This window comes from Ovis canadensis, chromosome 2 (genome assembly GCF_042477335.2).
Source record: "Ovis canadensis isolate MfBH-ARS-UI-01 breed Bighorn chromosome 2, ARS-UI_OviCan_v2, whole genome shotgun sequence".
Taxonomy (NCBI): Eukaryota; Metazoa; Chordata; class Mammalia; order Artiodactyla; family Bovidae; genus Ovis; species Ovis canadensis.
This window is the reverse complement of record NC_091246.1, coordinates 53,835,205-53,851,308: the sequence shown is the minus strand read 5'-3', so window position 1 is coordinate 53,851,308 and position 16,104 is coordinate 53,835,205. Positions and strand designations below refer to the sequence as shown.

The 16,104-nt window shown below is 53.7% G+C and overlaps 2 protein-coding genes across 6 annotated transcripts; both read right to left on the bottom strand.

The window, feature by feature from the left end:
- Window positions 1-427: 427 nt before the first annotated feature.
- Window positions 428-3,675, bottom strand: STOML2 (stomatin like 2). 2 transcript variants are annotated; one of them, XM_069576263.1, is made up of 10 exons: window positions 3,512-3,675; window positions 3,136-3,273; window positions 2,569-2,668; window positions 2,393-2,451; window positions 2,209-2,310; window positions 1,932-2,066; window positions 1,637-1,781; window positions 1,438-1,517; window positions 1,081-1,209; window positions 428-706 (listed from the first exon to the last, which is right to left on the bottom strand). In XM_069576263.1, the coding sequence occupies exons 1-10, from the start codon at window positions 3,554-3,556 to the stop codon at window positions 569-571; spliced, it is 1,071 nt and encodes a 356-aa protein (XP_069432364.1). In that variant the 5' UTR covers window positions 3,557-3,675; the 3' UTR covers window positions 428-568. The 2 variants fall into 2 exon arrangements, with proteins under 2 accessions (XP_069432364.1, XP_069432363.1); XM_069576262.1 differs by lacking the exons at window positions 3,136-3,273; window positions 3,512-3,675 and having other exon boundaries at window positions 2,569-3,014.
- Window positions 3,676-4,564: 889 nt separating this feature from the next.
- ATOSB (atos homolog B) lies at window positions 4,565-15,824 on the bottom strand. Of its 4 annotated transcripts, none has more exons than XR_011254332.1 (10): window positions 15,720-15,824; window positions 8,537-8,680; window positions 7,321-8,290; window positions 7,122-7,180; window positions 6,846-6,951; window positions 6,569-6,727; window positions 6,207-6,275; window positions 5,948-6,123; window positions 5,374-5,811; window positions 4,565-5,223 (listed from the first exon to the last, which is right to left on the bottom strand). XR_011254332.1 is itself a non-coding variant. In XM_069576261.1 (9 exons), the coding sequence occupies exons 3-9, from the start codon at window positions 8,212-8,214 to the stop codon at window positions 5,658-5,660; spliced, it is 1,617 nt and encodes a 538-aa protein (XP_069432362.1). In that variant the 5' UTR covers window positions 8,215-8,290; window positions 8,537-8,680; window positions 15,720-15,824; the 3' UTR covers window positions 4,565-5,657. The 4 variants fall into 4 exon arrangements, 2 of the variants coding, with proteins under 2 accessions (XP_069432362.1, XP_069432361.1); XR_011254331.1 differs by lacking the exon at window positions 15,720-15,824 and adding an exon at window positions 11,231-11,569; XM_069576261.1 differs by having other exon boundaries at window positions 4,565-5,811.
- Window positions 15,825-16,104: the final 280 nt, after the last annotated feature.

Here is a 16,104-nt window from a genome sequence, read left to right as displayed (position 1 = left end):
GGGTTCTTTTGTAACCTATATCTAACATTGAGCCTGGCAGATGGTAGACATGATTCAATGTTTTTGAATGAATGAATGAGTGTCCTCAGTCCCTGAGGACCCAATGAGCATTCAGCAGCATTACTCCACCAGGGCAGTCCTCTTTCCCTTTAATAAAACCCCAACACTTGCTCTAATTCACAGCCCCACACTTAGCAAGAGGGGGCACTACTCTCCCCAGCTGGCAGTTTGGTAGACATATGGCTTAATCCTTCCACTATATCCCACAGCTTCTCCTGAAGACAGGCAGGATGACTGATACGAGGTTCATTCTTATTCACGAAGGAATCGGTTCCCAAGACCTGACAGGACTAGAGGCTGGCAGAAGTCATCCAAGGAAAACACTGGTGACTTTCCCAACTTCATTCCCCAAGCAAAGAGAACAGTATCAGTTTGCCATTGGCCAGTTTATTACATGATTAAAGTTCAAATAAAAAAATAATAACCAAAATCTTGGCAGGAAGGCTAAAGCCAGAGTCTGTCAGCGCTGCTTCCCTGTCCCCCACCTCCCTGCCCAAGCTCAGCTCCATTAACTCATCTTGACTCGATCAAGTTCCTCATCGAGACTTGCATCTGTGCTCCGGACATCTCTGCTGCTCCTGCTGGAGACTGAGTCCTGGGCTTCCGGTACCGGGGCTTTGGTGAGGGCCCCGTACACACCCATGGCCTGAGGGGAGGGACAGAGAGACAGCCATCAGGACACATGGCAGGAGGCATAGCCCACACACCAATGGCTCAAAGGAAGAAGGGAGAGCTAGGGCCAGTAAACTTGTTTTTCCTTTCTCTCTCTTAAGCCTCAGTCTTAAAAGTTTTGGAGTCTGTTCTAGGAATGTTACACACTCCCAGCGCAGGGTCACCCTCAAAATGCTAATGCAGGTATCTGCAAGAAAAAGGATGTCTCAAGGGGTTTCCTTCCATCAGGGATGAGCGGAATGCCTCATTCAGGGGACTCTAAAAGTCTCTATGGTGAAAGTGATGATGGTGGCAGGATGGTCTTGCTCTCTGGCTTGGTGCTGTGCTGGGTCCTCAGGGCACTCTAACCTGAGCCACCATACTGGTGACGTCGCCAGGGTTGGAGGGCAGCAGGATGGTGTTGGAGTCCTTGGCCAGTTTAGAGAATGCGCTGACGTACTGCTCGGCCACAGTCAGTGAAGCTGCTGCATCTCCGTTCTGTGGCCACAGGGAGGATAAAAATCAGAGATCACAGACTTGGAGAGGAAGGAAAGAAGAAAGTGGAGAGAAATCAGGTTCCCAGAAAGAGGACACGCAAATCACAATACAAGAGATCACGGAATGTGGCTCAATGGAACCAAAAAGGCAGGAATTTCCCCCAGGGTAGAAGACAGAACCCCTTCTACTGCCAAATCCCGTCCCTACTCCCACCCAGGGGCCTCTCACATGTTGTGTCAGAGCTGCAGCCAGGATGCGAATAGCTTCAGCTTTAGCCTTGGCCTTGGCCAGAACTGCACTGGCCTCTCCTGAAAGAAAAAAGAGACAGAACTTGATCTATGAGGTCAGGGTACCCCAAAGCTTCTGTCCTTACCAACCTTCAAAGACCCACACCCTGTTCATCTCTCAGCCTCTACCCTCTGCTGACCTGCTGCCTGATTTATTTGTTCAGCCTTTTCTGCCTCGGAGGCCAGGATCTGTGCCTGCTTCTTTCCCTCTGCCACGTTGATGGCTGACTCTCGAGTCCCCTCAGACTCTAGAACTGTGGCCCGTTTCCGCCGCTCTGCCTCCACCTAGGAAGCCCCAAGCAACGAGAAACCAGAGTAAAAGAAAGACCTGACACTGATCTGCAGCTGGACCCTTTTCAGTAGGGAAGAGCGTCCAGGTTTCCCATGCAACTGGAGCCTCCTCAAGTACTCCTCCCCACTCCCCCTGTTCTCCACCTGCATCTGCATGGACTCCTTCACCCGGGGCGGTACATGGATATCCTTGATCTCGTAACGGAGGCAGCGGATGCCCCAGCAGTCGGCAGCCTGGTTGATGGCATCCACGATGCTAGCATTGAGGGACTCCCGCTCCTGGAGGATGAGAGGTGGAAGCTCCATGGCCTCAACTCACCTATCAGGAGGCTAGATGAAGAAGGTCCCGAGACTGATCCCAGAAAGGACTGAATGCCAGGTATGAGTCTTCAAACCCTAACTCTGGCTCAGATCCCCTTACCCGGAAGACTTTGTCCAGAGAGAGTTTGCCGAGCTCTGATCTCATGGTTGTCTGAGCTAGCTGGGTGACAGCATACTCAGGGTCTTCCACACCATAGCTTGCCTGAAAGGGGCATGGAGACTGTAAGTGGCTTGGGGCAGGATTTTAGGAAGGAGAGCAACTCAGGAGCTGCAAAGGTAGATACCTTATAGGGGTCCATGATGCGCAGGTAAAGGACTCCATCAATTTGCAGAGTTACATTGTCTGTAGGTGTGGAAGCAGGAGAGAAAGAAGGTCACGTCCCTGGGTTCCAATGAGCTCTTTCTCCTGCCACCATGGCCTAACGGCCTCAGAGAACCCGTGTCACCCTGCACCCCTCACCAAGTGTCACAGCAGACTGCTCAGGCACGTTGATGACAATTTCCTTGAGACTCTGCACATATCGGATCCGGTCTAACACAGGGATGAGGATATTCAAGCCCTGGGAAGAGGAGTCACAGGTCTTCAGAAGGACATGGGACTGTAGGGTTGGAATCCAAGCTAGGCCTGGAGTGGGTAGGCAATCAATATAGATTCTGCCCAGAAAACATAAGACTTGGGATGACACTGATAGATAGGAAGGTAAGGGTAGGAATGTCAGGCTGGATCTCTGAATGGAAGGGAAAATCAAGGGAACAGGAGCCAGAAGAATAGCCTTCTCCATGCAGACAGGTGGAACTGAGAGGGTGAACAGAAGAGATTCCCAACATGGGGCCTGTGGGATGCTAGGGCAATAGGAAAAGGCAGTAAGATGGGTATGACGGTCAACAGTCTGGGCCCTGTCGGGTTTGGTCTAGGGTGCCAGAACCCAAAGGCGAAGGCAGGCCCCACCAAGTCTCACCCCATCCCCCCAAGTCGTGAGGGAATTGGGATTCAGGCTGGCCCGTGGTGGGCAGAAGAGGTTCTCACAGGCTCCAGGATCCGGTGGAATCGGCCCATTCGCTCCACCACCCAGGCCTCCTGCTGTGGCACAAACAGGACCACGGTGTTTCGGGGCAATCCAGACGAGGCGCGGCGCGGAGCGCGGGCAGAAGCCTGGAAGGAGCCCTGAAGGGAAGAAGAGGATTTGCAGAGGCCCAGCCAGCCAGGCACCCCGCCCCTCTCGGCGCCCGTCCGGGAGTTAAGTCCCTAAACCACGACCCTAAAGGGTTCTCGGAGAGGGACTCATGTGAGTACCATAACCTCCGACCTCAGTTCTCTCCCAAACTTAGAATCTGGCCCATTCCCAGTTGAAGACCCAGGTGGTCTCTGGCCTGATCCTTAGAGAAGGATGCCTCGCACTCACCTTCAGCAAAAGGGCCCCAGTCCCCCGCGCCGCGCGCGCCAGCATTTCCCACGGCCACAGGGACCTCCGGAACCAACGAGACGCGTAGCGGAGCGGTCGCTCTAGATGTCCGGACCTGAGCCTTTCCTCCTGTATTTCCACTCCCCCGGATGTACTTCCGGTCTTCCTCTTTCCCCGCCCCCTCCCATACTCAGCCAATCAGCGTTACTTGGCAGAAGCGTGAGTCAAGTTGCTCCCGGTGAGACCCAGATCTTTCAGAGAGCGCCCAAGGCCGAAGGTTCTTGTTCTGTGTGAACAAGCGCAGGCTTCCCAACACAGTGACCAACTGGAGGCTATTTTCCACGTGTAGGTGGCCCAGAAAAGCCTCCCAGAGTTCTTTACCCCCACTGGAGACTCAGTTTACCCTTCTGAGCGTATAATCGCCCCATCTGTCACCATAGCGACCGGGCGACTGGCGCTGTCTCAGAGCCAAGGTTGCCATAGTGACATTCGCTGGTAGTCCTGCTGTGTTGTACCCAGCCCTCCCACTGGGGACTGACCCCATTCCCGTTGCCATGGTGATTGGGCCTAACATTGCCCAGTGATTGGACTGAGATTTCTCCCTCCGGTCTTTTCCCAAGGAACTATAGCTTTTTCTACCTCTACCCCGTCAGGGTCTATTAGGCCAGGTTCCTTGACACACATAGTCCAGCACACAGCCCCAACATTCAGTGTTCACCCTGCACACATCTCTGATGCTTTGGCACATAGGACTTGCATAATCATCCTCATTTTACATATTGGAGTGCTGAAACTCAGAGGAGCTAAAATCATCAGTAGAACCTGTATAATAATCCAGATCAACATTCAAAGTTCAACTTTTATGGCAGAACATTCCCCATCATGCCACCCCATTATGTGAAAAGAGCTAGACCAGACCCTAAGAATCATGGGGGTCTCCCCTAGACCTCCTGGCCTTACACCTTTTCCTTGGGAAAGGGCAGAGTCCCAGCTCCAGTTTGGTCCTCCCATCCCCATTCCCATGCTGTCCCCAACAGAATAAGTAAGGCTTAGTTCAAGTTTCCAAACAAGAATTTATTCTTTCTTTTTTTTTTCCTTAAAAAAAAAAAAAAAGTACCAGGTGCGATTTTTTTCCTGGGTTGTATTTTTTTTCAAGTTTCAGCAAATGCTTGTTTCCCTCAGCCCAGCCCCAGGCATCAGAGCTAAGGCTGGGTCAGAGTCTAGACTGGGGAATAGGGTAGTTGGTAACTACATGACTGAGTTTGAGGGGTGCCCCTCACCCCAACTGAGGTAGGTGGGTCAGAATCTGGCCAGGAAAGAGGAGGCACCCTAGTCCTTGGCCCTGACTCTGTACCCTGAACACCTTCCTCAGTCAGGGCCCTGAAGCAAAGAGACACAGGCAGAAGAAGGAGAGGGACAAACGGAGTCTGGAGTCCTAGATGTGTGCACAACTGCATGCACACACTCTCTCTCACGTACAAACCACACACACAAACACACACACAAACACACACACAAACACACACACACAAGTTGGCTTTCAGGAGGGGTGAGGTCAGGGAAGTGAAAGGTATTGGGAAGGATGGGGGAAGCTGAGCCTTTGGCTGGTGACTCAGTTCTTCTGGGATAACTTCTCTGCTCTCGGCTGAGGGAGAACACTTCTCCCACAGCCCCCACATCAGCCTCTTCAACTCCTGAGGTTGGAGCAATATCTGAGAGTGGGAAAGGAGGGGGGGCAATGCCAATTATCAGGTTTGGGAGGTTACCAAGGCAATCCAATTTGAATAAATTATAAATTAAAAATAAATAAAATAATAAATGGCCCCTGCCCAGGACAGGGAAGCAATGCTGGCATGACTTGCCTGGGAACTTAGGACAACCTCAGGGTAGCTCCAGTTCCTCCCCACCGTCGCAGCCAGCCTGGGAAATCCCAAGGGAGGGGCCAGCACGTGGAGGACCCAGAACAGGGCAGAGTGTGGTAAGATCAGAAGCTTTAAACACCCAAATGGTCAATTTGGGCATGAGCATGGCGAGGGCTTTAATTCAAGCCTGAAAGGTCTCTCGCCACCTCTCCAGGTGTTCACTCTGTCCAGGATGGAGCAGGATGGGCAGGTCCTTGGCCCACAGGGGTTCAGGGCATTGACAGTCAGGGCAAAGGTGAGTAACGTGGATTGTGAGGGGCCTCAGTCACAGCCTGCAGTTCGTAGGGGAGCCCTGTGTCCAGTTCCAGGCTCCGGCGGGAAAAAAGCAGGCGGATGTCGCCATGCAGGCTTAAGCGGCCTGAGCGGGAGCTCCGGAACCTGGGGGAGGACAGGGTGATCAAAGTAAGACTCCAGACTGATAAGCGAGAGGAGATCCTATTCAGAGAGGACATACCTGGGTTGTGGAAAAGATACCTGGGCCTCCTGCCCAGCAGCCCCAGGGCCCTGTCCTCACCTGAGGTGCAATAAGTAGCAGAGGAGGCGGCGGGTGGGGCCAGCATTCCCCTCCTCACCCACAGGCACCAAAAAGAGGCGGTGGCGCAGGAAGGTCATGTGGGCAGCAGGCATGTCCGAAAAGTCAAAGGTCACGAGGAACATCTTCACCACAGTCTGGTTGGGGTTAAATAAGGTCTGGGGACAGGACATGCAAGGTTGGTAGGGTCAAGGGGATGTTTTCCACTCCCCACTCCCACTCCCCCTCAGGGAAAACTCACCACTTGGATGGTGCCCACCTTGGGCACACTGTAACCCTTCCTCCCCAGGGGACTCAGGTCCACAATGCCCTGGGAAGGCCAAGGAGTTATCAGTCAAGTAGGGTGTGGGAGACCCCAGACCACTCATCCATCTCCACCATCTCTCATCCTGGGACTTGACCCCTGCTCCATACAAGAGTTCTCTCCCACTAGGCCCTGATTCTTAGGTAAGAACATCTCAAGAATCCCTCCAAAGCAGTTCAACTACTGCTCTCCACCTGAATGCCTTTTCCCAATAAAGTCTTTTGCATTGTCAATTAAAAAAAAGAGAATACCTCCTGCCTCTAACCCCTCATGCCCTTTGGGTTGAGGTCAGGTCATACCAGGAAGGGAGCCGGGGCATTTTGCTCAGAAACGTCAAAGAAGGTGACAGTGACGGGCAGCGTGACATGCTGAGGGCAGTAGGATCCACTAGCTCCAATCTCTGCGGTGAAGCCCTCAATGCGGCCGGACGGTGCGAAGCGTCCTCGCAGCAATGATTCCTGGGGTTAGGGTAGGGAAACGTGAGAAAGATGCTATCTGTTCTCTTTATCTATCCAAGCCACATACCACCATCCCTTCCTGCAAGACCCACCAATCCAGGAATCCAAGGGGAACTACCTCAAAGTTGCCCAACAAGGTACGGCTGACAGCAGGGGTAGGAACCGGGGAGGCACTGGGAGGGCTCAGCAGACCTGGTCCCTTCCGGAGGCTTCGAAAGGAGCTCCTGGTAGGGCAGAGGACACACGAGTGGGCTGGTTGACTTGAGATGTTCTGGGATGTTTGCTATTGTCCTTGGGCCCCACCTAAGGCCCCTTCCCTGAGGTCCCCTTGCCTGGTGTTGGAAAGAGAACTACAGACTTCTGCCCCTTTTTCAAGGAGAAGCAGGACACTTACAGCTTCAGGCGACGGGCACCTTTCAGCCTCCGCCCCATGGGACTACAGTCTGTTGGGTCCTGTGGAGAGGAAAGATTAGGTAAGAAGACTAGATGGAAGCCAGGCTCATCACGAGCTCTCACAGGAACATACCCCACGCCATCAGCTTTCCCCACACAGATATCCACATAAGTGCAGACCACTTCCTCTCCTGGCTTACCAGCACAGGCTCCTTGGGCCCAGGCAGCAAGTGGCTCCAGAAGGGTGTGGCTTTGGCATCAGAACTGTTGGCAGCAGGAGGGTGGCCCAGTGTTCCCCGGCGCCTCCGAGGGGCTGGCCCCTCATCCTCAGAGCTGACATCCAGGGCTTCTCCAGCAGGAAGCAGCCTTCGCTTGGTGGGGCAGGGGCCTGGAGGTCCGGGGCCAGGGGGTGTGTGCTCGGGGCTGCACCCATTGGCAGTGCCAGGGGACTCCCTAGGCCAGGGGCTGCCCCCATTGCCCACCCCAGACACTAGGCTCTTACCCCCTATTTGTGCAAGACTGTGCAAATCAGTGTCAAATGTGTGCAGCTGGCCTGGAGGGGCTGGCCCCAGGGACGCCCCCAGAGACCCCTGTCCCCTTGGATCTGGGGAAGCCCAGTCTCTGGTGTGCAAACTACTGCAGGAAGCATTTGATGGGGGCAAGGGGGAACTTTGGGCCCCCGAAGTCCAAGGTGAGGTGGAGCTACCTCCTTGTTCCACAACACAGAGGCCGTGATGGCAGAAATGTTGGCTGGCCACGCCCAGTTTCAGCCCCAGTCCCTCTGGGCCCAAGAGCCCCACAGTAGGTGGCTCTTCAGGGGATAGTCCCTCTCTGGCCCCTAGTCCGGGGCCTCTCTTCAGCTCCCTGGGACACTCGGTAGGTGGGGCTGGCCGTTTCAGGGCCCTAGGAGGCTCAGAGGCACCAGCTGGAGGGGAAAAGATGGATACCTGGTAGACCCCGGGGGATGTCGCCCCCCCCGCTGGGCTGTAGCCCATGAGCAGGCCACCCTGGAGGGCCCCCTGCCTGACTGCAGGCTGCGAAGGGCCAGCCTCTGGCTCTGAGGATGGAGATGTCTCCGCCTGCACGTGGCGCATGAAGCCCCGCCTTCAGTCAGGGGGGACCCCCCCCACAGCCTTTATGCTGGGCTTGGGCTGGGGGGCCTGGGGACATCTGTGCAAGAGAAGAGAAGAAAAGATGGTGAGAGGAATCCATGAATCATCTCCCTCCCAGATGAAATTCAGATCCTCCCCTGGACTATAGAGGTGACCTTGTGAGGTTCCAGCAGGGTGAAGATAACCAAACGCCCCAGATGGATTGATGGAATACAGAGGGCATGCTCAAAACTGCTGAACAGGTGACCCGTTTCGCTCAGGTCTCTAACTCAATCTGCTCCCCCCCTCTCTTTCTGGCACTCACCCCGATGAAGAGGCCTCAAGCCTAGCTGTGTGTTCCCTCTTCCTGGCTGATGTCTTGCTCTCCTAGCTTGCAGTCTGGTCCATGCCTGCTGCACTGGTAAGGTGACTGCCACCATTCCGTGCAGCTCCTAGGCTCAGCTGGACTCTGAGGAGAGAAAAATGGGAAAAGCCTGGCATAAGCCAGGATCTCTGGAGCCAGTGGAAGGGCTGCACTCACAGAGTATACCCCAGGACATCCTCCTCCAGTTTATAGAGGACATACTCCTTCACAGTACCCCTGCAGAGATGGAAGCAGTAGTCTTGGGATCCAGAGCCTAGAGGGCAGAACTGGGTTATACAAAGAGTCACAGAGTGGCAGGTCTTAGCTCATTGTAATACGATGTGACAAGTAAGTTGAGGGAGGAAAACTACTTGTCACAGCCACCAGCTGGGGGACTCCTGCCCTGAATGAGATGGGGGATGAGAAACCCCAAGATCCAAAAGACCATGACAACTGAAAGGTGGCCAAGGCAAGAATTCAACTCTCCTAGTCAAGGCCACTGAGTTGCACAACTCCTGCCCATACACCTATCTCTAAAGGAACAAATGCCACTCCATAATTCTCAGGGCAGAGGTCTTACAAAAATATTCCTCCCCAGTCAGGGCTCCTTGGAAGTACAAACCTCAGGCTAGCTCAAAGTGGGTCTTTCAGAGTTAAACTCCCAATTGTCCCCAGCAGTCTGTCCCTTTAACAGGAAGCAACAAATCTAACCAAAAACAAGTCTAGAGGGGGCAGGGTGTGGAGGAAGCACTGCTAGAAGACACTCTCCAGGGCCTGCCCCTCCCCCAGGCTCTGCAAACTAGAGATAAGGCAGTGACAGCCAGACAGCTGGAGTGCCTCGCTACTCCTCCCCAACACATCCAGCACCCCAAAACTCAAACTACTGCTTTTCTGCCAGGGTACAAGATGGTCTTCCCTAACTAGTCCACCCTCAGGAGCCCATATTGGGTGAGGGGATGTCAAATCGAAGGCTCTCTTCCTTCACGGGAGAAAACACTGCATGCAGGATCAAACTTATGCTTTGGTTAGTAGCCTTTGCTGCCTGCTATCCACAAAACACTTTCCTTTTCAGGGGGGAATGTCCCCTTATGCCTATCCAAGTCTTACCCTTCCTCCTTGGCTAGGCCAAATGCCATCCTCTCCATAAAACTTCCTCTGGCCTGGACCATAAATATTTATCTCTTCTGAGACCTCACTTATGGCAGTGTCACTGTCTCCTGTAATCCTGCAACAGTTTTGCTTGCTCTGGTAGGTAAGACTGACCATGGGGTTCTTGAAGACAGGTTGTACTTGAATCCTCTGCCTGACTCCAGGCACAGGGTAGGAACATAGCAGGGCTCAAAAAAGTAGAATGCAAGCCCCAGAGATCTGGGCAGCAGACAGTGCAGAGAAGAACTCCCAACATGAGAGAAGCAGGGAGATTAATTGTATGGGGAGAATCAGCGACAACAGAAACGGGGGCGGGAGGCAGGGGAAAAGGGAAGCTTTGCATCCAGGGACTGAAAAGCTTTCCTACACCAAGTTCCCATCACTGCACCCTACACTATCCTGTTTCACCAAGTTCTCATTAGAACTAGAAGCTCTAAGAAAATTCTGATTCCCTGTGGTGGGTGGGGTGTCTGGAAAGGGCAGGATGCCAATGGCAGCATTGTCAGAGGGTACAACCTGTACTCAACTCTTCCCTCCTTGCCTCTACCCACGCTGTACAGATTCAGGAAGGGCCTTTTCCTTAGCACGCCCTAGGTCATCCCAGTTGACCTCTTCAGCCCTTGCCCTGGGGAAGCATCATGATGACATGATGCCCTACTTGACCCCAGCATGACTGGCATCTGCTCTTTACCCCAGAGCCCTCTCAGTTCCTGCCCTGTCAATGAAAAGCTCTAAGACTCACTTCCCTGCCACCCAGCCAGTCTGGCTCTAGTCCATGGCTTCAAGCTGACTCATGGGGCAGGACTTGGGGAGGGGGAGGGGCAGGATAGGCCAAATCTCACTCTGGGAAGGGGTGGGCAGCAGCTGGCATCAAACAGCTGTGCCAGGCTGTGGCTGGCAAGGACTACAGCTCCCAACATGCCAAGGGAGCAAGGCCAGCAAAAACAACAAGTCCCAGAATACCATGGGGTCTGTACCTTCAGACACCTGCTAGGCCTGAGAGGTGGGATAGGTGGGTGTTGAGCTCCCAGGCTTACGCTCCCTTTCCCTTTAGTATTAAAGATATCCATTTCTACCCTGATCAAGGAGGGTGGCAAGAAGAATTCCTCTCCATGTGCTTTCCACATTCACCCAGTTCAGACAGGACTGCTACCAGCTGCTCTACATTTTGTCCTCACAAGCATCTACAAACTAGGGAGGCCATTCCCAAGGACTACTACTGTGGGTAGGCAGGTTACCCTCTGCTATCTCACCAACCCCTTGCCTCTGGCCTAGAGCCCTCCACCCTTCCTGGAGAGGAAGCAAATCTTAGCACCTCCTCCAAAATGAGCCCAGGAGACTCACTCCAGCACCCGGGCTCTAAGACTCCTTGTTCTGACCGATTCCCTCTCCTCCTATTTAGCCTCCCAGGTCCTGCTTCACCTTTCTCCTCCTCACAACCTGGGACAGGCCCCATTCCCTATTGGAGCTTCGGAGATTTTCTATTTTCCCCTACCACAAACTCACCCCGTTCCCAAATTGGCTCCGCCGCGGCGCCGCTGCTCCGGGCCCTTCCGTCCAGTCCCGGTCCCTCCCCTCGAATGCCCGGTCCTCCCCGCCTCGGGCCCCCAACCCAGACAAAGGGTGGCTCAGGCTGAGTCCTGCACTGCTAGGTTCTTCCCTGTTCAGTTTCTTGGGCAACACTAGCGGGTCCTGGCGCCCGCAGCCCCCAAGCCGCTGCCGCGCCCCTCCCCGCGACTGTCCCTCTCCGTGGCCGCCCCGGCTCCGCGAAGCCGACTCCGCTGCCCCTCTGACTCACAGGCCATTTCCTACCAGCTGATGGGGCAGCCCGCCCCGCCCAGCTCCCCTCACACCCCCGCGGCAGCCTTCGAGGCCGCCACGCCCCCCTCAAGCTACGCCCCCATCGCAGCGACCATACTCATTGGCCTAAAGGAGGCCAGCCTCCACACGGCCTCAAGCGTGAGGCACGCCCCCTTCAAAAGATGCCTGTCCATTGGTCCATAAGGGGGCAGGCCTACCTAGGGTTGCCCCGCCTATTTTAACCCCTCAACTGCCCGAGTCCAAAGCAGCTCTCAGCCCTGCCTTTTAACCCTTTCAAAGACGTCGGGCTCCCACTTCTCACCGCGCCCTTCCTCTTCAGAGGAAGGTTAATAGGACGGCCTAGGGAGTTCATAGACAAATTTCGACAATCCCCAAAGTCAGCTTGCTCTTCCAACACTAGATTCCAAATATCCCCACTCCCATCATCTCTCCGTGCCTTGCAAACCAGAGACCACAGGGCTGCTGAAGCTCAGGAAGCTTCCTTCGTGCCAGGATAAAAAGGTCTTGAAGAGGGATCTCATCTCCTTCCATTGAGAAATGGTATTTTTCCTTCTTTTACTCTATATTGATGTTGTTTTGCCTACATTAGAAGGCTTCAGGGGCTCCTGAGATAGGGATACATTTTAGTTCAGGAACCTAGACATCATTATGTCTTTAAACTTTCATTTTGAGATCAAACTGCTTCAGTCTTTCTGCCAGTACTCTTTCTATTCATAAGCCCCTGTTCAAGGAGGCAGAGCACCCAGGGAAAGTGAGATCGGAAGGCTTCTGCCCAAAGTAAGGGGAAACATGCCCAACTCTTGTGACAGAGCTCACCCCCATGACTCACAACTCCCTCGAAACTCCCCACCCTCCTCCTGAGTCACTGGGCCCCAAGCCCAGCTTAGACCCAACCAAATTAAGTGGCAGCAGAACCAGCATTCCTAATTCATATTCTCTTATTACTATAGCTCGCCAGGCTCCTCTGTCCATTGGATTCTCCAGGCAAGAATACTGACGTGGATTGCCATGCTCTCCTCCAGGGTATTTTACTGACCCCGGGATCTCTTATGTCTCTCCTGCATCAGCAGGTGGGTTCTTTACCACTAGCGCCACCTGGGAAGCCCTGTTCTTTAAATGAGCAGGATGGAAACCTTTGCAAGGATTAGACATTAAAACACACTTTTTAGAGGGGCTGATCTATGGGCAAGCTAAGAAAAGAAACAGTCCTGTCTACTTTTCCCTCTGCACTTGTGAAGTCAGACAATTTGGAACTTAAGAGGTTGCTAAGACTGGGGTCTTCCATAGGAAAAAGAGCCAAACACCAGAGCCAAAGAAGGGAAGACCCAAACTGAGGCCCTGGAGAACTGGCATTAGGCAGGGCATGCTCCCTGGCCATATCTTTGGAAGAGCGGAGTGAATTCTTTTGTAGTTCAGATGCCACCAAAGCCCCAAGGTCCTTGTTTCTACCTTGCCTGTAGTGCAGGCCCCAAGGGCCCTGAAGTTGTCACTGAACAGTAGAATGAGGCTCTCTTCACCTACTTCCTCACTGTGCCCTGGACTTAGGAAGGACAAAAGAGTAACAATTCCTCTAGCTTCCTTTCTCTTCATCTCAGACCAGGGGGAAAACCCTGAAAAAGAAGTTGCCATGGATTGACTTCCTTGCTGGTTCCCTAATGCTAAGGAACAGGATTTAGGGAATTTTCAATAACCTGAACTAAGTTGCAGAGTAGCAATCTAAGAGCCTACCTACCTTAGTAAAAGCTTACTGGGAAGACAGGTAGACATACAACACTGTAGGAAAGAAGTAACCCCTTGGTGACCCCACCTTGTTCTATCTAACTGCCAAGACCATAGGCCCAGACCTTAGTCATCTGCAAAAGTCTAGGGGCAGTAGTTCAGGGGGAAGGATCAAAGACGTCCTAGGCCTCAGTGTGCTCTGGGAGAGCAAGCAGCGTTGTACAATCAAGAGGCTTTACCTAGCTGCCCTAAATTCTTACTCTGCTTTATTTTTCTTCATAGCAGTTATCACCAGCTGGCACTTCTCTTCCTCTTTCCCCCTCCCTCTCCTTTCTCTCCCTCTGCAGCCACACACACATTTTTTTCTCCCTGGGTTAGAATACAAGCTCCATGAGAGCTGCAACTCTGTTGTATTCATGCTAGTACTCCCAGAATCAGTATCAGTGCCTGGCACATAATAGGTGCTCAATAAATGTTGGCTCAACGAAACATTGACCCCTGGGCTGAGTGAAGAGTATTCAGAAGACCTGGGTCCCAATGCCTGGTCTTTCACTATGAGACCTGGAGAAAATATCAGTCTCTTCTTTCTTAATTTCCAAATCTGTAAAATGAGTTTGTATACACAATTACCACTGAGGCCTCTAGAACTCTGACCTTATACTGCTATCATCCTAATGGCTATTGTTCACTCTTACCCATTTTCAGAGGATGGGTCCAAGCATCTGGATGCTCTGCTGCTTGTAAGGAAGTAGAAAGTCTATATACTCCAGCCCCTGCATAGCAAACCAATGCCCTTTCTCTTCATGCCCCACCCACTCAAACAAATGCCACAATCTTGAGGAAGCTGGAGTGAGTCCGCCCTAAGCCCGCCTCTCTGAGAGACAATCTGGGAAGCTGTGTTGCCATAGCAATCAGCTCCTCCTCAAAAGGCTTCAGCCTGCCCTTCTTTACCCCACCCTACCCCACGGCTTTGTCTGGCTTTGGCACCCCCTCCCTCCCCAGCCAGTCTCTCAGCCAGAGGAGACTGGCTTGGGGCCCCTTTCAGCAACACTGTCACTCTCTTTCAGCCACTGTGTGGAAAGCAGGGCTTTCTCACCCTCTTGCAGCCTGCCCAGGGGCAAAAAGAAGTCTGGCGCTAAATCAAGTCGCCTCAGGGAATCAGAGACTAGGCCCTAGTCTGGTTCAGATAGTCAGATTCCAACCCAGGAGGGTGGGGAGCCATTCCCTGTCCCTCCCCCAGTGGAAACTGGAACCTCCCTTCCCAGTTCAGCCAACAATAGTGGCTCATCTCTCAAAGCATGCATCGCAGACCCTCAGTACTTCTGACCATTTCCCTCTCCCACAGAAGCCCAGAATTTTTGAGGGAATTAGGGTTCCCTACCCAGGAGAAGGAAAAGTGTGCAGAAATCAGTTTGTGGCAAGTGGTAAAAATGTATCTACCACTCACTTGGGGGGCTGTGGGGAGAGACCTTGGTAGCAGTGAGGGTGAGGTCTGGGCCTTGCTGCTGGTTACCTAGGTCTCTGGCCACTGAGTACAAAGTCTGGGGCAGGGCACAGCTCCTAGACAGGCAAGGACCAGGCCAGGCCCCAGGCGAGGAAGGAAGTGGGAAATGAGCACACCCAGAGCATAAGGGCAGGGCAAACTGGGGGAGGAGGGGAAAGACAGGGACTAAGGCAAGCTTCTAGGAGGAACAGGAACTACAGTGAGGGGTACCCAGAACCTAAGGGGGGAAGGGTCCCCAGGGACACCAGCTAAGGGAAAAATATCCCAGTCTCAGCCAGACAGATCCACAAGCTGACTGAGACAGTCACACAAGCTCTAGTAGCAAGTGGGGCCTGCATCCTCTCTGAGTGCTCAGGCCTGAAGGTGGAGTTAGGAGCTGAGGAGCCAGGAACACTGCAGACTGGCTTCTTCACCCGAGTAATCCCATCACCCTCATCCCTGAGACACAGTACAAAAACCTCTTCCTGGAGTCTCTACAAAGCCTCCAGACTTTCTCAAGGCACTAGGGGTTCTCCCCTCCTCATCTGGGGCCTGTAACCCCTTCCCCTCACACAGTGCCCACAGCCCCCACACCTTCTTCCTCCACACAGTCCCTCCCACACTCTGGACCACTAGCCGATCTCCATCACACAACGCCCCCTCCACTTTCCCCTAAAGCGCCTTCATATCCCCTCCCCCTCAAGTATCATCTCCAACCCTTCACTTCACCTCACCCCCTCACATTGTACTTCCCAGCCTCACAAAGCACTCCCGCCCTTCCCCCACAAGGGGTACCGGAGAATGCACCTCTTAGCCCAGTGAGCCCCCCTCCTCCTCCTCCAGCTGTTTTACTCCATCCCCACCCCAGCATTTCTCCAGATCTTTTCCTTCCCTGACATGATCCTCCCGCTTCACGTCTACCCAAGCGCACCCCCGTACTTGTCCATTCTTCCACGCGCACCCGCCCCACACCTGTAGTTCCGCGAGTCCCGTTGCAACTGGGGAGGTAGTGGATTGGAGCAGTTACATAGCTGCCCTAGCTGCAGCCTCGGCCTGCAAACCTCGCCCCTTTGGTCCGAGCCCCGCCCCCGCAACGACACGACCCACCCTCTCCGTTGTCCCACCTCCCACCTTCCCCTGGCTCGTCCCCTTTCCTAGATTCTTTAATTCCTGGGGCTCCTCCCCTGTAATTCAGGTCCTGCCCCTTTCTGGCTCCTCCCCTTCTCGTCTTCTTGGCGTCTCCACAGAGAACCTCTGCTTGTCTTTCGTCCCACCCCGGTCCCCGCCCCATCCTTGATCCCCGCCCCCTTCTGGTCTTCGCCTTTCACTAGGATCCGCCCCCTCGGATTCCAGGCTG